This window comes from Copadichromis virginalis, linkage group LG17, assembly GCF_057382275.1.
Source record: "Copadichromis virginalis isolate Kocher_CV1m ecotype Utaka linkage group LG17, C_Virginalis_male_GT1.1, whole genome shotgun sequence".
In the NCBI taxonomy this organism is placed as follows: domain Eukaryota; kingdom Metazoa; phylum Chordata; class Actinopteri; order Cichliformes; family Cichlidae; genus Copadichromis; species Copadichromis virginalis.
In genome coordinates, this window is record NC_140634.1 from 12,223,694 (window position 1) to 12,246,112 (window position 22,419).

The window sequence follows — 22,419 nt, forward strand, 5'->3', positions numbered from 1 at the left end:
TCTCGATAAATGCACGGCGTTTCGGCGGGTACACCGGCTTCCGCGAGTGTGACGCTTATTTTGAGCAATGAAAAAATAATAGAATATAATTGTATTTTTATATTTCAATATCACAATAATCTTCCAATTTAGAACTACAAGTTAAAAAAGAACTAACATAAATAAATTACACTTCAGCTAAATACTTCTAATTTATTTTCCCAAACCACGCGGAGCCGCACTATAAGGACTAAAGAGCCGCATGCGGCTCCGGAGCCGCAGGTTGCCGACCCCTGACCTATACCAAGACAGACTGATATTTCAGTTTAACAAGTGCTGCATAATTTACCATCCTCCTTTGTTTGGCCTACAGCACTGGCTGTACAGAAGTCTACGCCTTCTGACTACATTGCTGTAGCAGCAAATCATGGTCCAGAGGGCACCTCGGGCTCATTTGAGAAATCCCTACCTCTCTTTTTTCAGCAGTCTCAATGTTCTTAGGAAAATGGCTGTTTATTTATTTGTTATTAGTGTTAAACTGTGTGAAACTAGAAATTTTCCAGGGCTGTTCTGGCTCATATATTTAGATTTTCATCTCATGGGGTTCATCACCATAGCAAATTTTGAGCTCTGTTTACTTTCAGTGTTCTTTACTGCAGAAAAAATCAAATACCAAAGTAAGAAAAGTAAACTGAAGCAATTCAGTGAGTCACGTGTATGTTAAAAACTAAGTATAAGTATTCAAGTCTTGATCGTTGTTGGGGGAAAGGTTTGTTGCAGTTAGCTTTGAGAGCTAACAGTGAACTGTCTTCCTCCTTTCCAAAGCAGGTCAGTGCATATGTATTCAGTTACGTGTATGCTCAGTGGTACAAATTAACTTATAGCGCACATGTCGCACGTATTACACTCATGTCACGTTTCAGAAAGAGATTTAAATTTGGCTCTAAAGGGGCCCAAGGCAGTGACTTAAATGCACGCACAAAAGAGTAATGACACTAAGGTTAATAAAGTTGGTACAATAACCTGCTCATGATGAGATTTTAAAATCAGAAGCCTCATAATTGCTTTCTAATAACTTCTGCTGCCGATTAGAATCTTGATCAGCATCAAAACTTTGAGAGAATTCGGATTGGTCGGCTCTATCTTTGTAATGAATTGGTCGTATAACATGTCCGGCCTTTATAACACTGGCAAGCAGCATGTGAATGAAGAAATTCATCACTATTTTTCTCAATTAAATGTAGGTGGCTTACATTGTCAATGAAAAACCACATCATGCTTTAGTCATTCAACAGAATTTTCTTCTTTGGACCTTGGGCAGTACATTCAATATAATGCTCAATAAGTGCTGTAACAGCTGAAAACTAATTTTCAAGACAGATAGATGTATTTATTTGACAGCAATCAAGAGTACATATACTCATGCAGTTTTTCCAATCATGCCAAAAAAAAAAGAGAAAATAGATTTCAAAGTTAAAAAATTTTCAGTCTGCTGTGTTTACCATATACAGAGATGTTAAAAAGCAGTATTTACAAGAATGTATTTTGTCCCTGAAGTTACTAAAAGGAATGGTGCATTTACTCACTGATATTCTGAAAATAATCTTAAGCTTGCAATTGTTCAAACAGTAAAACAGATGTAGAACGACATTTTAGAAGCTGCAAAATCTTTTGGGATGAATCAGACTGAATCGATGAATGCGTCATGGTTGAAGGACATTTAAGGACGCTCAATGTGTGAATTAACACTTAACCCTGAAGTTGTCATCGCACCATATTGTGTGACTCAGTGGAATGTACAAGATTAGAGAAAACTGTCACCGTCTCCCAGTCCAATGCAGCCTTGTGAAAATAACATTTACAGCTAAATTGATTTTGAGGAAAACAATAATTATGACCAAGTTATACTTAGTGTATAAAAAAAGACGGATGGCATACTTACCTTTAAGTAAACCCCACTAACCTTTCTAACCTTAACTTAAGTGCCTATTTTTCAAAACTGCATGTATTTCTGCAGTGAATCTGCAGAGAGTGAGCACATGTGGCACTGTGAGCATTTATTCTTATATATTTATAAATAATCAGAGGAATATTCAGCCAGAAAACTGGCTACTGCATTTGCATTATGTGCAAGTCAGATACAGGATTTTTTAGTGGTCATAATTTCTTTCAGAGAAGCATTATCTCTGATCAAATTTCTGGTCAAATCTGGTTAAAGCTGAGTTCATACTTCTGCAGAAAGCAGCACAGCATCTGCCAAAGTACGGGTGTCTTCGAGCCAGGATGTAAATCTTGCTCTCAAGTGAGAGAGTTGATTGCTATGTACATGAGTCATGCATTTCAGCCACCATGTCTACTCTGATGCAGATAATTAATGAGGCGCAGCTTAACCCAGGCAGCAAATAGATGTACATTGCCCAGTAAATGTAACTGGGTAAACAATTTATTGCCGTTATGTATATATGCAATTTTTAGGAGACGCAGTTGGTCGGTTGTAATTTAGACAGCACAGTCAGTTGTGTGACATAAAACAACAATAAACAAAATGAGCAAATGATCTGTAATTAAAAATGTTGAGTCGCAGGGTAAGCTATAATATGGAGCAGTGGGGACAGAACTACCATACTAGAAGTTAGAATTACAGACTTTGGAACTTGGAATATGTCAGTCAAAAGATGAAAATTGATGAAGGCTCTCTTTTAGCTTCTTCAATTTAGAGTTTCTGGTGACAGCAAGTCAAGCCTACAAAAGTCCCAGATTGGGGTTTCAGATATCCATATAAATGGCTTTAAACTATTAATACTCAATAAATTGAAAAGTTCAATTTGGTTAAAAATAACAACAGTTTTGCAGATTTTTGTTTGTAATCAAAATTAGCCCAATAGCCCGACATGAATCAAAAAATACCTTTATAACTAATGTGTACATTTGCCTTTTTTCTTTCTTCTTTGCTCAGTACATTGGGCGGGGAAAAGCCAAATAAAGTGACTTTTAAAAAAAAAGTCTATGTATACACAGCTGACACAATTAACTGGAACAAAACAAGTTAAACATTAGCTCATACTTAGCATCAAACTTCAGTCGCAGTTAAGTTATACATTATAGTTTTATAGTTTTAAACAATAGCATAGTGTATTATTGTGGGGGTTTTTCAAACATAAAGCACCTTGAGCAGACTGTTATTGTGATTTGTGATATACAAAAAGAACTCAATTGAACTGTAAACACATTCACTCTTAGCCACGCTCATGTGTCAGATTAAAAGAAATGTGTAAAATGGTAAAAAAAAAAAAACATCCTGTAAATAGGATCAGAAAACAAATTGGTACTAACAAATATAACAGGAACTATAAATACAAAATCCAGAAGAACTGTTTTCAAATGCATCACTGCAAATAAAATAAACACACTGACAAGATGGGAACCACACCGTGATTAGCACCTTCAGATCCCTGTTACATAAACTTTAAATCAGTGAAATCTAATGTTCCTTTCTGTATCTGGACCAGTTAATTAAAACCTCAAAGCAAAGAGCCATTCACATCTGAAAACCCACCCTTCCTCAGCCAGGCTACCCGTGCAGTACACATTCCAGTCTGATTGGCTTAGCTGTTGGCCCGCAGCCCAAAAGGCGTCTGTATAAAACTCCCTATGTGCTGAAAGGCAGAGTCAGAAAGGAAAAGGAACCCTGGAGTGACTGTGGGTTAACAGGAAAACTGAATTTGTTCTTTACTGCAATTGAAAGCACTGGAAAATGTGCAAAGGATTAGCCGCTTTACCCCAAACCTGCCTCGAAAGGTGAGTACTGAATCATTGCTTACATCTTAATAGTGTGTTGCTGTGATGTGGTTTGGATCCCGCAAAGTTTGACTAAGCTTTGTAACCTGTTTGTGGGAGTTCTGTGCCATTAAAGTTAACAGTATGCACTGGAAAGCACTTTAAAGCAAAAAGAAGTTCACTTTATGAGTTTTTACTTTTGTGGTCTATTTTCTGCCTCCTATAAATTATTTTTAAACAGGCTTTTTGACACAGAGAATAATGTACATGACTTGTTTTAAAGCTTTTATTGTTTTACAGATGAATAGTGTATTGCTTAAGCATTCAAACACTGAAGGAGGTCAGGCATGTTGCTTAATGAGAGAAAGAGAAAAAAAAGTGTGGTAAATACTAAAATAAAAACAAGACCTGGATTTTAGGTTTTGTTCCTGACTTTTTTTTTTTTAACAGTTTTAGCAGCTTTATTTCTGAAGCTGTGTTACACTGATTGTTAAAGCAGATTTTTACTTGTGAGTGTAATGTCAGTGTCCTGTTCAAATATACTACTCTGGTTAGAGGATGACACTTATCACAGTGTCACAATTTGATAAGCATCTGGACCGGACTGTTAGATGTTAACGCGTTGTTGTCCCGTTCTTCTTTCTGTCATTCAGGGCTAAGGAGATCAAGTCGAAATTAGGAGTCTTACTGCAGAAGCCGGAAAATGCCATCGACCTCATCATCCCCTACCCTGAGAAGACTGAAAAGAAACCGGAGAAGCTCCAGAAGTGAGTGTTTTTCCCTCCGAGGGCTGAATGTCTGTGATGTGGGTAGTATTTTCCTGATTATCTGTTAACCAGATAATTGATGGTAAAGCGGGAGAACAGAGCCCCAAGCAGGTACAAGATGTGGAGATCAAGTGAAACCTCCCCAGACATTGAGTGGGCTCAGACGTTGGGAGTGTGACGGTACAAAGCTTGAGATTTCAAATGCATTGCCTTGAACAGACTGTGGTAGTGGAAAAATATGTATGAGATGCTAAATTATGCCGGTTTTTTGTGTTTATTTGTCTTCTGTTACTGTACACCTAGACTTTTGGTGTTGTAAGGGAAACTTTTGCCTTTAATGTTTGTTTTTAACATAATGGAAAATGTTTTAAATAAATTGTAGCATAACTAGACTAGAAAGACCTTGACTTGTGTCAGTAAAAGCATGATGATTTTTTTTTTTTACCACCTAAAAACCAGCCACAGTGTAGCTTTGAGGAAGGTTTATGTGGCTGTGGCAGAAGCTTTATTTGGGTTTATTTATTATAAATTTGTCTTGCAGCTCCTTTGACCTTTTTGTTTAGTTTGGCTGACAGCAGTCGCAGCAGCTCTCCTGCCTGAGCTGTCAGAACTCCATTTTTTTTCTTATATCATCGAGAAAATCGAATTTATGTTTCGTTATTCCGTAAGCTTTGGTTTGAATTCTTATTATTTATTCTTAACCCTCATTTTTTCTGAAGCACACTTTTTTTCCTTTGTTTTTTTTTAAAGATACAGATTGGGTGTCACTCACTAGCTATTCCAACTATTTTTCCCCCATAAAAAAAAGCAGGCTGCTTTGGAAATGTTCCCTAAAAAGGTGACTGGAAGGCAGCATTGTTTCACAATCTGACTTCTTTGTCCAATTTCTTTAATAAAAGTCCACTTTGAATGAGTTTAAAGTTGGAGCTCAGTGGAAATGACGGGGAAAGATTCAGACATAGACGGTCTATTTTTCCTCTGCAGAAATGTGAAATCTTATAGTGCAAACTCAGTTCAAAAGCTTTCATCTGGCTTTTTTCAGACAAGGACAATACAGTACAATACAATGTGTTTGAATATTTATAGCCTGTTTTCTGAAGCTGTCTGGCAACAGTTCATCAGAGGTTTACTTGGTGTCTGTTGACAGTCATTTTTATTTTCCCCAACCATTTTCAAAGGAAAACAAGGCAAACACTAAAGAATTAAAGAAGCATTTTTTTTTAGGTCTGAGCCTTAATTATTGTGATTATTAACACCTGTGTTGATCAACAACGATCTACGTCTAACCGGCTGCTTTAAAAAAAGAGTCTGAGTGAGATTTCTCAAAGTCAAGGATTGTTTTGGGTTGGATCAGCACTCATGTACAAAGGTGTCTGTACAGTTATTCAGTGAGAAGGCTGAAATGTTTCCTGATTATTAATAAATACATACATTTTACCTTTACTGCCACTTAGCAGTCTCTGCATTGTGCAGGTAGCAGTTTTGTACCATAAGTTTACCTTAATAACTGTTTTTTTGCAGTTTAAATTGTAAGCTTCAAGCACTAACAACATGGCAGCTAAAGACCGTAAAGAAAGCCTTCTTAGCTCCTGAGGTAAGTTTTACACTGTTTTTCCTCCTGACTGAAAAGAGGTGTTTTTGTGCACACAGGCCTGCTCCTGAAGAGGCTTCTCAATGGCGTGAGAGTCTGGACCGGGTCCTGAACAACAGCTGTAAGTCAACCCTCTCTATTTCTCACACTTACACTTTCTTAACCAGAAAGCTCAAGCTGAACGTTTTGTTGCGTTTCTTGTTGTTGCCTATTTTTTGTAAAAGGCTGAGTTTTATTTTTTTATGTGACATCTGTGGCTCGAGAAGTTGGAGTGGATTGGAAGGTCTCCTCCAGTACACATGTTCAAGTAGTGCCCCTGACGTCTCCTTATAAATGTGTGTGTGGCAGATAGAAAGGGTGTTAAGTAAAGCACCGCATGAATAGGTGGATGTGGCTGTTACTAAAAAGTGTTTGGTCTCTAAAGTGTTTTTTCAAAAAAAAAAAAAAGAAAGTTGTTGCTTCTTGATATTGGACCTCACACGTCTTTCAGTTTATGTAACAGCAAAGCCAGAAATGCACACCAACAATTCTGCTTTCTGAAATCCCAAAATTGAACATTTTCCAAGTAAAGTTACCCTTTTACGTGCACCACACAGTGAATTTGCTTTGTTGTACTCATAGAGAAGCCTGAAGAACATCATTATTTTCTTCTGTCCAAAGCTGTCATTTCCATTATGTAAGAGCTATCATTGTAGTTTAACTTTAATCAGTGTCAAAGGGTGAAAACATGCCTTCTTTGAGGTCTGGTGTCTGTCTGCAAGACAGTTTAAATAGAAACAGTACAGCTAGCAGGCTTTGGTTTCCATGACAGCAAACATGTGTGCTTAAGACCTACATGTGGCCATGGTGTTTTAATTGGATAAGAGAGATGGTGACGATAAGGTTTTGATCTTTATCTCATCCAATATTATGTGCTCACTCTGCATGGGTTTACAGTACACTATGGATAGCAGGAGCTTGGTGAAATATGAATAAAAAAACCTTTATATAACATCTTTAAATCTTTAAAAAGGGGATAAAATGCATTTATCTAATTATATATCTATCCAAAAAAACACATAATACACATAATGAAATAGTTTGCAGGGGACAGAGTTATATAAAGAGAGTTTTTGGCATAGATGCTGAAAAATGTAAGAAGAAGGGAAAGGAATATTTACAGTCACTATGCGCAGCAAACACTCAATTTCTGGCTCGGCTGTTTACCTCGCAAAGTGAACAGAAAGCCTGAGAGCCTGCAAGACTGATGATTAACTCTAATGGTTAGCGGTATTTAGTACTACGTGTAAACTCCCCAGCTAATAAGTCACTTAGGTGGCCCCTGCGCATTAAAACAAACCCTAGATACAGATGTTGCTGATACGTGAACAGAGAACCATTTCCTCTACCGAGCTCAGTGGAGTGGCAATGAACCTTTCTAAGTGGCTCCTTCAGCACCGTCTGGGGCAGAGAGATGTACGTTCCTCCAGTGTTTGTATGCTTGAATAAATGTGTATACCAGCCCAGGAAGGTTATGGGTGTTTTGGTTACATCTCTAGGGAGCAGTCTAAGTGATTCCAGCAGCACTGATTTATTGCACAGTTGCCGCAAACTGTCACACCGTGATTATTTATCTACATGATATTTTGCATTAACATTAGTCTTTATGGCTTTTCCTTGTTAAGTCCCCTGGGATTGTAAATGAATTATTTTCTCTCATGCACAGAGATACACTCTGTCCCCCACAACCCCACCACCAACGCCTTCGCACAACAGTCAATATTATGAAGAAAATACATAATGCATAACTACCTGTAAAAAAGGAAAAAAAGATTATACTTGACATAAAAAGGGTTTAATTGGTGGCATAGTATTTTGGTTTAAATTACAGTAATTTCATTTTTAGGGGTTTTGTTTTTAAACGTGTTGCTGAATAATTCACTTGCTATCAGCAAGAAGGTTCACTGGAGCTTAATAAAACTAATTTCATGAGTATCGAGTCAAAGGCAGATACACAAACACTAAACACGAGGCTGTGTTCTTTGGTCGCTGCAGCTCTCATTTACAAACTTGTGCCTGTGCATGTGCGCTTTGCTTTTTGTGTGCCCTTGTACTCGTTCCAAAAAAGACAAAAAAAGAAAAAGCAACAACTTGATTAGGACTCTGAGCTATTTTTAATCAAGCTAGCCATTTAGATTGAAGATAAAGGCCTGAGGCCGCAGCAGAAAGCTTATCATTTGCAGCATATGCCTGTATAGACAATGGGACCTTTTGCAGGCATTGTGTTGAGCTACAATGGCCTTCGGGGAAATGAGTGGCTGTTTTATCAAGCTTTAGTTTGGATAATTATTTTGTGATAACCAAAGTGCTTTTATATTTGTCCATAAATAATCAATTTGTTACTTTTTGACATTCCTGAAAGATAGTTGTCTAAATGTTTATAAAGTTGTGGGGGCTTTTTTTTAATTGTTTGTGGATTTTTTTTTTAAAGGTATGAGGTAAAGCCCCACTAAATAACATACACCATCCATCCGCTTTTAATCAGTAACAACAGAAATGCATTGTAATCTAGGCACAGTTTACATTAATTCTGTCAGCTTCTTAATCATGTAAAGTCCTATTTAGACATGGAATGTGTAACATTGGCAGTTTCATTTGTCAAATAAAGGCTTTTGAAACTGAGGTGTCTGCTATGTAATGCTTTAATTATGGTTTTAGTCAGGAGGGGGAAAACAGACATATGACAAATGGAAAACAGGTAGCAGTTAGAAAAGTATAGGTGGACTGATATTTTTCTAAAAAAAAACAGCAACAGTGGTCAGTTATTGAGGGGTTGGTGGGGGGTGGTGGGGGGTTTAGGATTTAATTCATGAAAAATGCCTGACCTTTTCTAAAAGACGGCATGGTTGTCACCCTCTCCCTGGAGTGTGGTAACAGAAAGTAAAGGAGTAACCACAGACATTATACAAAAGACTGACATAGCCTCTGTGACATCACCCACTGCATTGAGAAAAACAGCCTTGAAGCACTGACTTAGTTTTATGTCACTGCCAGCTTTTTGCAGGGGGAGCCAGAAGTGTCCATATTTGGACAAGGGGGAGGTGTGCAAAGTTAGCACAAGCTGCATCCACAGACTTATGTGTCACATAACAATAATTTGGGAAAAATCATACAAAAGACACCAACATCACAAACATGGTTGAAAGGTCCAGTTCAGTGACTTGGGTGAGGAAGTAATCAGCAGGCAGCTAGTCAGCACACACCTGTCACTTGGCATTAATATGCGAGCAGCAACAGGCTCTCAAGTATTAACAAGTCTTTTTAAGCCTTCATAAAATTTAGCCCAGCTCTGCAAAAGCAGTCTAGTGGGAAATTAGCCACAGAGACCAGAATCAGCTAAAAACGTGCTATTGTGAGCTTAAACATTTGGATCTCTGTCCTGCATTTGATTCCCCAAGTTTAGTGAAAATTAACAAAAAAACAGTCTTTCATACATAAAACCATGACTCTGGGACTCTGGCAATAGATCCTTTGGGCCTTGTGGGCTGAAGGTTGGGGCCTTTGTGGATCAGACTTATTTCAGTTAATATGCAGTGGGATTAGTCTTTGGAAAATCTAGAGGCTGAGTCAACACTCCTTTTGAACCATTTCTTGTGCTCATTGAGTTGTTCGGAAACAGTTTCTACTGTTTGACAAGGAGTGTTGTTCTGCAAGAGTAGAGTCTGTCATTACTGCCGACTGTGTCTGGGTTTGCACATGGATTTTAGCATTTTTAAATGAAAGAGCATTAAAGAGCTGATAAGTAGATCCTGTCACTTTAGAGAGGATGTGCTCTTAGAGACAACCTAAGTGGCTACATTTTTTAGCACGAAACATTGCTGCTTGGGAATGGAGGAGTTTCTCCTCTACAATCCAAATTATTAGCTTTTCCTAAGTCTTGGCTGCCATCCATAACAAACTTCAGGGCTCTAGACTAACTTTTTGCCATGGGCGTACCGGTATGCCTAACTTTAAAAAGTTAGGTGCACACAAATTTTATAATAATTTATATAATATAATGTGTTTTTCTGGATACACTGTGCTTTTTCAGCTTTCAAAGATTGATGACACCGTGTCAGAGCACTGGCTATGAATTTCAGAAGGATCAGGCCTTAACTTAAAAGAAAAGTTAGCAATAGTTCTTTTCCTATTACAGCTACATCCACTTCCGTCGTGCCTAGGCTGCTCACTAGGGCTGGGTATCATCACTGATTTCTATAATCCATTCGATTCCGGTTTTCAAAGTCCCGATTCGATTCAATTTAGCCTCAGACAGTCAGAAATATTATAATTCTGATCATTTATCAGTACTGACTTCATCAGAATTGTGAACATCACAGCAGATGCCTTTGTGTGAAAGTAACTGAGAATAAAACACAGAAAAACATGAAGCTGATTTTCCTGGTCTGGCTTTTTATAGCAGATAACCTTAAAAATATTCTACAATGTTCTGCATATAAAGTTTAAATTTCTTCAGTATTGAACAACAGAAAAAATAGGCTTTCTTGTCGGAGGTCATTCAAGTGAAAAAAAGAAAAAGAAAAGAAAAAGACAGCAGCCGACAGCGCTGTAAACAACGGTAGACTGGTGGGTAATAAGCGAATGAATAATACAGAAAACAGAGATTGGAGACGGGAAACTGTTCTTGAAGTACAGAGAGAGATAGAGAGAGTGCTAGCTGTGCATGAAGTGTGATTTTAATAGTCGTGGAAGCAAAACAGCAAAATTCATGACGACATTGATCAAATGTGAAGCGCAGTTTGCTGCTTCTTTTGCTGCTGGCTCAGTGAATTTTGGTTGGAGAGAGACAAAACCTGCAGCTCAGAATCAGCGCAAAAAAGACATAATCACAGCGCGGACCGGACGCATCAGAACCGCTAAGCTCCGACAGCGTGTCCGTCTACGGGCCGTCGGGTGAGAAAGCCGAGAAAGACAAAGTTGATTCTGATGCGTCGGGTCTGTGTTTACGTCTTTGTGTGGAATCCGTGTACCTGCTCTCATCTGCTGTTTGGTTGTTGTTGAAATGGTTTTGTGAGCTTTAATCTGAGAATCTGGCGTTTCTGGCAAAACACAGTTATATTTAAAAGTCGATTCAGGATTTAATTAATTGATATCGCTTTATTCAAGCTACTCACCTCCCACTGCCACCTGCACTTTCAACTGGACCACGGCCAATCAGAGAAGTCCCGCCCCTGACTATCTCTGATTGGTTTAGTCCACGATAGGGGCAAAATGTGTGTCTGTTGTTGACCACAGGGAAGGTTGCAGTTTTTTGGGGGGGTTTTTTGCTACCCGAACAGTTGGTCGCACAGGTGCAACCAAATATTTTGTTTTTAGTCGCACCACTGAAAAATTTGGTCGCATTTGTGACCAAATTGGTCGCACTCTAGAGCCCTGCAAACTGAATAAAAACAGAAGTCTTTATTTTTTCATTGGACGCAAACAGTTTTCTCACAAGTTATATTAATGGTGGACTCAGAACAACCCATGTTGAGTTTTTTTCTTTGTTTTTGTTATCAGTGTTCCTTATCAATGTCACCATTGCTAGAATGACATTGGAGCTTTCTGTTCCTTTAATTTATTTATTTTTTGTTTGTTTGTTTTTTTACGTACAGTCATCAAATAAAAAGAAATGATACATTATAGCACATGTAAGTCCCTTTCTTTCTACATTGCTGTATGTAAGCTGTTCTCTAATTAGTCCCTTTTTGTAGACAAAAGCTGTTAATAAGCACAGTGGTTGATGATATAATACTGTGATTTGCAGAGATCCTTTTGTACTGTTCTGACATTTCACCTTAACAGCTGACTCCTCTGTATCGTTAGTAAATTGAAAGTCTCTTCATTAAGTGACAAACTTGGAACCCATTTCAAAATAAGATGCGTTTTGTATGGTGTTCATTTCCAGTTTTAACTTTGTAGTCTTTGCGGGAATATGACATTACCCATATTCTTGAGCCATGTTTGAAGTGTAACGGATATACTCAAATCATGTTTAGTTTGACTTAGACTGTCACTGTAACTTAACTGAAGCTTACAATTGCCAACATATTTCCTCAGTGAAGTGCATACCAGGAGAGAGATTTTGATAACAACCTGTGAGTCTGTATCCTATAACATATCAGTTCATGACCTTCTCTGTCGTGTCTCCCTCTATCAGATGGTCTGTCTGCCTTCCGTAGCTTCCTGCAGTCTGAGTTCAGTGATGAGAACATCGAGTTCTGGATGGCCTGTGAGGATTTCAAGAAGACCAAGAACCCAGCGAAGATGGCTGCCAAGGCAAAGAAGATCTACGAAGACTTTATCCAGTCTGAGGGACCCAGAGAGGTCAGGCACTCATGTCACTTCCCTATCCCTACTCTTTCATCAGCTCAGCCTCATAAAGATGATAGATAGTTAATCTTCAAATTAATCATACATTGCTTGTTTCACAAAGTGGAAACTGATGCTTGACCTCTTACTTTAACACTCTCCATACTCTAAGTATTTCATGTGTTCACAGTATGTTCCAGGTCAAACTGACCCAGGACAAGATTTCCATAATGACTGTCTATGCTGAATTCCAAAGCACAGATCTGTTTGGAATGTAAAAATAGTTTATCTGACATTATTAAATGACTCATTAATCCTGTATCCTAAGTTGAGAGTGAATTTGTTTTTGATTTCACAATGCCAAAGTACCATCACTACAACCTTCAATTATGAATATAATTCATTACGTTAAATTATATCATTTTATATTAACATTATTTTATACTTAATAATGATATAGGCAGCATGGTGGAGTTAATAGTGCTATCCCAAAACAGCAAGAAGTTTCCTGGTTTTAAACTCGGCTGGGTCGTTTCTGTGTTTGTAACTTCTCCCCCGCCTGTGTGGGTTTTCTGTGCTCTGCCTGCCTTCCACAGTCCACAGGTTCACAGTTTCAAGACTGACTAAGAACATTGTTTGCCACAATTTGAGGCATACTGGTGGATCTAAATAGATACAGGTTAAATTTGACTCAGAACAGCCTTAATGTACAAATATTTGCAGCATTGGTACAACTGCATAACTTTTTTGCATATTTTAATCTTTGCGTGTTTGGGCCACTTAAGGAAAATCCATCAAACCAGGCTAAGAATGATTAAGTAACTAGTAATAATAAAAGAAAAGTTAAAAAACAAAAAGCAGGAGAATGACAACCAAAACACATAGCACCCTAGATTAGCAATCACTCCACAGAGAGCTGTATATAATATATATAAAATTGGTTAGAGGCAGAATTCAAATTACATTATTTAGAAACAAAAGCATAATATTCATCAGCCTTCTATAACCAAACTTTTTAAAACTGAGAATCAATCCAGCATTTGGAACAGTGGTAATTCTTCTCTTTTGCAACAAAGAGAAAGAAGAATCATTTATCTGTTGCTTTTATCACCATTGGTACACTCCGTAACTAACATGGAGAAAACCATGACTGAGTCTTCCAAGTGAGTTTTGAGTGAACAAGTTTTAGAAATACTTGTTTTTATTTCATAAGATCTACCTTTTTGATCAGAATGACCTTATAAAATTAGAAATAACAAAGACTGTAGCCTCTGTGACATCACATTTAAGTGTAAAATTTCAGGTTATTGCCGTTACCGTCTTGGCAAACATATTTGCATGAGAGGTTAGACTAGATAGAAACAGATGCCTGCCTGTTAGTGCTAACATATTAAAATATTACTCGTATTTTCACCCGTATTTTATATCAACTTCTCTTATTTATCCTAGTTTTACTTGCTTCTGAGAGAATTTTGGTTTTTTGTCTTAAATCTCTCTAACAGGTCAATATTGACCACTTCACCAAGGATGTGACCCTGAGGAACTTGGTGGAGCTTTCCCCTTCAACCTTTGACCTGGCCCAGAAGAGGATCTATGCCCTCATGGAGAAAGACTCCTTTGGCCGTTTCCTCCGGTCTGAGCAGTACCAGGAGCTCCTGGTCAACTAAATTGAGTAGCTAGGGCAGGGGTGGGTAGGTGGGGAGATTTTAAACAGTAGCTAGATGGTTTGAAAAAAAGAAAACTAATGAAGAATTTCGATTAAATATTTATAATAAACTACTGTGTGTGTGTGTGTGCAAACTATAATCTGGAAGACTTTTGTTTTCCAAAATCCAAATTGTGAATGTCATAGATATTACATTTCAAAATTACATTTTGAATTCAGCTAAAGTGAAAAAAATGCCTTTTGAAATAGCCCCACCTTTCCACCCACCCACCCCCGCACACACACGCACGTTCCTAAATTTGGACTCTTAAACTTGATGGTTTCCTAGCATGACCTCAAATGTAAATCAAAATTTCCTTTGAAAAAAGTACAGGGATGCACCAACACACACCAATATACACACTAAATCTATATCAAAACATGTAAAAGTAATCTCTATGGAAACCAGACAAATCTTTAACTAGGTCAGAAAGTTAGTTCTTCAGTTTGGGATTTGAAAATCATTCTTTTGAAAAAATCCCTTATAAACATAACCTAACATATACTTACTACTTGCATCACAGTGTTGGAACTTTGTCAGACAGATTTATCATTATGTGTAAGCTGGGCCCCATTGTTTACCATGCACTTTTGACACATGGTGGTAGCATGAAAAAGTAAAAGAGATGGAGGAAGAAGATGAGAAGTTTATTGTCTCTGACCTGCTCCATTTGGTCTGAAAAACTAAGGCATTCCAAATCTATAAAGCTGAGTAACTGGAGAAAAATGAGTATTCCCCTACTGTAGTTGTACAAAAAAGTTGCTGGAGGTTGCTAACAGTCATTATTAAATCGATTGCTAAGGCCTAGTCACTAAAATCTAACCACACGCATTGGTATTGCTTTCCGTTGCTAAATGACATTAGTTGCAAAGAGCTATAAATTGCTGCACCAATAACCTCCTTCCATATCTTTGGTCAATAGTATATTGCTGCGGTTCCAACATGAATACATGCATGGCGCCGACTTGGCCTCAAACACTCACCAATTACTCATTATGCAGTTGTGAAACTCTGAACAGTGTGACCCATACCGGAAACATAGACTGTTTGCCTTGAAAGCAAAAGTGACAAGACACAGCTTTTACTTTGAAATGGAGTAGTGCCTGTTTCAAGTTTCCCTACCGCTCAGTGGTTACATAGTGAGTGTTTTCAAAAGAAAGAAAAACTGTAAACCAAGTCACAAGTTTAAGATAAGACGATGAAAAACATTTTGCAGTTTTGCTTTTATTAAAAAACCTCAAGATTCACCTTAAATGTACAACAATGTTAAATCATTTTAGAAGACATTAAAGTTTTATCCAGAAAGATGTGACTGTGATATGTGAAGTGTTTTGTGATTTCCCCCCCTTAAGACCTTATTGCATGGAAAGTAGAGCAAATGACTTTTTAAAAGGTAAAACAAAGGGAAATTAAAGTGGAACGGCAGTAAAACAGTTGGTTGTTTTGAATCAGTTGATTGCCTGAATAATTTGTAGCATGGACCAAATACTTTGTCTTTTTAATAAAAGAATATCTCACATAGTGGAGTACTATCAATGCATGACTAATATTTATCACATAACCTATTTTCTATTTTGGTTCTGGTCTGTTATCTCACCCTCACATAGATATAAAAATGTGGATTTTCACTACACCCAACCTTTTGGTTGTAATGTATCCTGTGTGAGCCATCCTTGAGGACAGTGCTGGCTAGTTGGCTAAGTGGTGGAGCTCCTTGTCTACCACTTAAGTGCAAGTTGCTAAGATGGGAAAATCAAGTAGGAGGGAATCTCATAAATAGAAGTAAACAGAACAGTGGTTTCATACAAAGAAAGATCTTTTTCCCATGTCACAACACCAAAGCTGTACTGTATGTATGCAAGCCAAGTCAATAAAAAGGTCCAGATCTGCTTTTAGTGTAAATTTACTTTTGAAAAACATGGGAAACTGATCTTGCATGTTTTCAGCACTAGACAATCCCTCAAGTGGCTAATGAGAATGATCTTATGATAAAGACTGGAGCACACAGTTAAATCCTAAAATCAAAGTGTAATGTTAGCAACATTTATAGCAGCATTACAAATTCAAAAATATATGCAATATCAGTTGATAAAGCCAACCTTATATGTACTTTCCTGTTTCAGACTACATTTTATACTTTCAATCACAAGTTATTTGTCACTCTTCTATCCTTAAGAGTATTCACCAACTTACACAAGACTATGCTACAATGAGATGTAATGTTGGATTTGGTGTTGGTGTGTAATGTTGAAGTGTCTATGATATATGCATTTCGTTAAATGTAGCAATCGTTGAGTGTGATGATATTTACTCTTGATTTATGTAATAACCAACAGAAATATAATTATATAATCAGCATTTATAAGTCCTTATTGTTCCCGAAAATTCAAATATATCACAAAAGAAAAAAGAAAAACTAAAAATTGTGCCGATCTGGACATCAGGCGTGATATATTTTCTACTTTTTCAGCTTATCTGAATTTCTAAATGTGTTATTATGAAATGCATCGGACCACCAAATTGACAAAGATTCCTTTCAGGTTTAAAGAGAAATGACAAGGATTCATGATGGCACAGATTAGCCAGTCTGGTGTCATAACCTGAAGAGTGAGAAGTCATCAATCAGCATCATAGAAAAAAATTAAACAAAATTAAAATCAATAAGGGCTTTAATGGTGCTGACAATGCATTATTGGATGTAGCTTGCATGTACGTTTTGGAGTCAATCACATAAAAATATATATGCACACAATTCCTGAAGATGTATTTATTTATACATGTAAATATCTAAACGTGTACAGATTTTCTGAACAGTGAAATCCATGATGCTCTGAATGGAGATAAGGCAAGTACTCTTTCTAGTGTTCTGTATCTCTTATAAAAGAGGAAACATCTGTCTTTAAATTGTCATTTTGGTTTTTCTTTTTTAAGTTATACATACGGAACCTGTTGTGGGCCTAAGCATTGTTTCAAATATCTGCTAGCTTGGTTGTAGCGCCTTCCTATCAAATAGTTGGAGCATAAATCCAAAAAGATATAGATATAGATATAAATAGATATATAGTTGATATAAAACAAAAGGGGGAAAAATGTGTTTTTCAAGGCCTTAGTTCAGGGCCAATAATCAACCCCCACCGACCACCCAAAAAAAGTGTCTGCAATTATGTAACAGAAACAGTCAAAGACAAACAGCACTGAAAAACAAAAAAGTCTCAGAAAACATATTAGTTTATATATTTACTTCATTTTTCTTCCATCCCTTCTTGGAATGACTGGGTTGTTTTAAAGAATCTGCATGTAAAGAGTGCACCACCAAGAAACATCAGCGATGACTAAAGAGCAGAGCGGAAACAGATGCAGCTGACTAACTAGCTGCCAACACAAACACTGTCAAAAGCTTGCATGGATGCATCCGTCACTACCGCGCTTCCTAGAAATAGATGGAAAAGGTCAGATGCCTTTGTTCCCCAAAGGAGGTTAGTGACTCTCTGACAAATGTTTCTTGAGCTTGTAACATGTGCGGGACACTGTCACATTTATAGACTCGGACTTGTAGTATCTAAAGTCTGAGCACTAAAACATGGCAAGCTAAAAGTCTGACATTTTATTTGATAGCCAAAGATCTATCAATACTCTTTCAAACAATCACTGCTGAAACAGATGAGTAAGCAGATCAAAACTCAAACATCTTTGGCTCTGATTTCACACACTGTCACTCTCAGTTTACTTTACCTGTCATATAATATTTAGTTTTTTATTTTTGTCTCTTGCCACAAGACATAGCATTTCACTCTGGCAGCGTTTTATGTTTTACGATATGTTTTCATAGACTTATTAGCAGTTAAAAAAGGAATCCAGACAGTTCCAAGTATGGAAAAAAGGTAATCAGACATGAAAAGAAAAAAGAAAATTATATAACATAAAATGTGATGTTTTGTTGAGGGATTCAGGTTCAACCTATAGCGGTGGGATCTATGTGAAGTTTTAGGGACATGTTGGTGACCGTACTTGGGAAAAAGCAGAGCTGCAATCCCCAGAGTCCAAAATAGTCTTTGTTGATTGATTAAGACCATAAAACTATACAGTGCTGTTTATGTTTACTTAAGCATCGTTAAAAGGCAGAGGGCGTGGGTGCTGCAGGATCGGTGAGCACACAGGAAGCTGATTGCTCCTTTAGTTCCTCATAAAGAAGGCTGTAACATTGATAATGTTCTGGCAAACAGTTCTCATGGTTTCAGGGCTTTTTATACATTTGTCAGAAGAAGAATGATCTGTATTTGTGGGAGAAAATCATAGAACCTTCTGCAATATCCCCCAGTGAGATCTGTGGCTGGCGGTGAGATCTACTGCTGACAGGACTGCACCCACAGGGTTTCTAGCCACAGTCCGCCCCCACGTTCATCTAGGTCTGATGCTGTAAACAGAACTGGGTGCACATGAACTACTCATAAAAGACTGGAGTTAAGGTACCATTGGTGCTTGAAATACTACCAATTCTAATGATATCAAATTGCTACTGTACACAAAGTGATATTGTTTTCCTGACACAAGGTGTATTATTCTAGCCAGTTTAAGTTGTGAAAACATAGTGGCTGGTGTCTTGATGCATTCTCAATCATCCAGGAAAGTAAATCTCCAAAAAGTTCTTCAGTCTCAGCTGACTGCAGGTTTCCCCAATCTTATAAACAGAACATTTGCATAATGACTGAAACCAGCCCACTGAAGGAACAGTGGTCTGGGAGGTCGGTTCCTTAATCTTAATTAAGATTAAGGAACTGAAGAAGTCACTTGGGTGAGTGACGAAACGTTTCTCCCACAAAACACTACGTCCAGATGAACAGAATCAACTTTTTGGAGATAGTGGCTGGTGCACTTTGACTTCTAGCTGTGTTTAAAATATTTATACAGTAAATGATCATGCTTAGGAATCACACACAGGTACAGAGGGCCTCAGAATAGAAACCTCAGGAAAAGAAACTTGGGGTAAAACCATGATATCAACTAAGAGAAGATTTCATTACATGAAAAAGAAACTGCCACATTTAAGTGTCTGAACCAACCCAATCTCCTTTATTAGACATCAAATATAGGTACCAAATACAGCTTCTATTTCGTACCTAGTTTGTTTTCACTGTTTTGATTAGAGTACCAAAATTAATTGATTAAATAGGTTTAGGAAAACCTAACCTCAACATTAGCCTGCTCACAGGCTTATGTTGAGCATACTGTGTTAAAATGTGACACCAAGAAAGTGAGAGGCGATCTCTGAGCAGAAATATCTGCATCATCTAATTTAAGGTCACATCTTTATCTCACGGCAGCACGGTGGCACGGTGGTTAGCACTGTTGCCGCACAGCAAGAAGGTCCTGAGTTCAATTCCAACATCAGGCCGGGGTCTTTCTGTGTGGAGTTTGCATGTTCTCCCCGTGTTTGCGTGGGTTCCCTCCGGGTACTCCGGCTTCCTCCCACCGTCCAAAGACATGCAGCTTGTGGGGATAGGTTAATTGGATAACCCAAATTGTCACTAGGTGTGAATGTGCAAATGAATGTGAGTGCGAATGGTTGTTTGTCCCTGTGTGTTAGCCTTGTGACAGACTGGCGACCTGTCCAGGGTGTACCCCGCCTCTCGCCCTATGACAGCTGGGATAGGCTCCAGCGCCCCCCGCGACCCTGAAAAGGATAAGCGGAGATGGATGGATGGATGGATGGATCTTTATCTCACATGAATTTATTTGTCTAGGCAAATAGGACTGAACAGTGACTGTGCGTGTGTGTGTACTGTATAGCACAGTTATCCGTATGGAAACTAGGATTATTCCTGATTACAGTCAAGAATGCTCTGTTCCAGTCTGCAGTCAATCCTCGGGTATCCTGACATTTGCGGTTTAAACAGCAGCATCCACCAACCAGAGACGATGCTGTTTCTACAACATTTTTTGTCCGTAAAACAAGGTTGATATCATGTAGGCTTATGGTTTCTACATGAGCACTATTCACTATTTTGTAGATCATACTAAGTCTGCTTTGGATGGTTATAACATTATGGCTCATAGTCAAAGTCCATAGGGAGAATATGAATGGGATTTTTGAGCTCCATAGTAATGAACAATTTCCCAGAGTAGTGTCTTGATACTCTAGTGGTGCCTAAGCATGCTGCAGCACCTCCTGAAGGATGGTATGGGGGCTACATGTGATAAACTACAAAATTAAAATAATTTAGTATTTAGGTCCTGAGTTCAATTCCACCATCAGGCCGGGGTCTTTCCGTGTGGAGTTTGCATGTTCTCCCCATGTCTGCGTGGGTTCCCTCCGGGTACTCCGGCTTCCTCCCACCGTCCAAAGACATGCAGCTTGTGGGGATAGGTTAATTGGATAATCCAAATTGTCACTAGGTGTGAATGTGCAAATGAATGTGAGTGCGAATGGCTGTCTGTCCATGTGTGTTGGCCCTGCAACAGACTGGCGACCTGTCCAGGGTGTACCCCGCCTCTCGCCCTATGACAGCTGGGATAGGCTCCAGCTCCCCCCGCGACCCTGAAAAGGATAAGCGGAAGCGAATGGATGGATGGATAGATGGTTATTAAATATTTAATAGTGGAATTTACATGTTTTAGATTACAGTTCCTATCATCAGAATGATAAATACACTTTCCTTCTTTCAAGATATCTGTACAATTGGCTTTCATAGTCCTTGGATAGCTGCTGCTGTATAACGTCTGTCTACTCAAAGAATCCTTGATTGGTTTGAGTAGCTGGGTTGATAAGGATAGGTTTGTGAGCGTCATGCTAAAGTGCAGTAATGCTGGCAGACTAGACTCTATAGTACACTTATGATCAATTTCTTGCATCATAACATATATGAAAGGAATAAAAATATGTACCTCATGCACAGTAATCAGTTAGTGAATGCAAAAACAGAACCGGCTTTTGTAACAATTTCATTTAAGAAGGTGTCAAATAAAAATGGACTGGCATATATAGGATTAGCTATTAGCAAGTAGTTTATCACAACACTTTTTGGTTGTCACTGTTTAGCATCATTGTTAATTGTGAGCCTATGCCCAGTCAGTGTATGTGTGTAGACTGTGTTTGTTTTTCCTCTTTTAGATATCACAATCATATAAGAACAATGCATGACCAGTGTACAAGCCTTGGCAAAAATTATGCAATCAGCCCACAACAAACAACTCAAACATGTAAAATTATTTTCATTAAGGCTGTGAGGGTTTTTTTTTCCTTTGCAGATCAAGGATAGGACATATATCACCTGTTGGGATCATGAGGAAAAATATGCCAATTAATACTTTGTTGCATCTTCTCACACTTTTATCGTGCATTGAATGGTTTAAGGCATGGACTTCAGGAAAAACAACATTCTCCATCAAGCTGGTTCCAAACATCTCAGAAGTGCTTTGCAGATTTGAGTTTTATCCTGGACCATTTTTCTTTTCTGTTTCTACCATCAGTTGTCATTCAGTATATCTGAATCTCCTGAAAAAAAAGTGTTCACCCTTTTTGCTCTGTGGAAAGATCCATTATCATCACCATCATCAAACCTACTTTCTCTGATGGACAGGAAAATGTCCAAAATTTAAATGTATACCTGTGCATTTACTGTTCAGATAATGAGTGTCATCTCCTCACATCTGTAATGCAACCCAGTATCATAAATGATGTGGGACATTTTCTTGCTTTCTTCAGACAGTCGTCTCTATATGTGTCATTTGAAAAATACTGTATAAAAGTTGCAGTACCATCTCCTCTGCTAGTGAAGATTTGTGCTTCGTGACTGAAAATCACTTTCATCCAGTCATCCACAGTCTATGCTTGTCTCTCTTCAGCCCACTGCAACCTTGTTTTTTTGTTTGTTTTTTTTGTACTAGTTGCTATTTGCTTTTCTGCTTATAAATCCCCCTTCATTCAGCCCATTTCTTACTGTTCCATCACGGGTACCAACTTCTGTTTCTACTTGTTTGTTTTACATTTGTTTTATTGTGGATTTTCTATTTTCAAGAGGTTAGGGCAGAATACAACTCTTTAAAGTTCATTTTTATGTTTTCATTTTATTATCTTCCCAGTTATTTTCCAGTTTAGTTAACTGAGAACTAACATCTTACAGACTGATATCACTCTTGTTGGGCCCATGCTTTTTATCAATCAGATGCACCAGGTTGTTAGGGTCTGTTGCAAACCCATCCATCCATCTTCATCCGCTTTATCCGAGGCCGGGTCGCGGGGGCAGCAGCCTAAGCAAAGAGGCCCAGACCT

The 22,419-nt window shown here is 38.0% G+C and overlaps 1 protein-coding gene across 1 annotated transcript; it reads left to right on the top strand.

Annotated features, from left to right (window-relative positions):
- Positions 1-3,624: 3,624 nt before the first annotated feature.
- Positions 3,625-15,669, top strand: rgs5a (regulator of G protein signaling 5a). The gene is made up of 5 exons (XM_085436281.1): positions 3,625-3,777; positions 4,410-4,523; positions 6,174-6,235; positions 12,293-12,459; positions 13,947-15,669. Exons 1-5 carry the CDS (start codon positions 3,734-3,736, stop codon positions 14,109-14,111), a joined length of 552 nt encoding a protein of 183 aa, XP_085292407.1. The 5' UTR covers positions 3,625-3,733; the 3' UTR covers positions 14,112-15,669.
- Positions 15,670-22,419: the final 6,750 nt, after the last annotated feature.

Excerpts from the sequence above, each read along its gene's own strand:
- rgs5a (XM_085436281.1), top strand. The coding sequence starts at position 3,734 with ATGTGCAAAGGATTAGCCGCTTTACCCCAAACCTGCCTCGAAAG. Across the intron at positions 3,778-4,409 it reads CCCCAAACCTGCCTCGAAAG|GGCTAAGGAGATCAAGTCGA; the intron begins GTGAGTACTGAA and ends TCTGTCATTCAG. Across the intron at positions 6,236-12,292 it reads CCGGGTCCTGAACAACAGCT|ATGGTCTGTCTGCCTTCCGT; the intron begins GTAAGTCAACCC and ends TCCCTCTATCAG.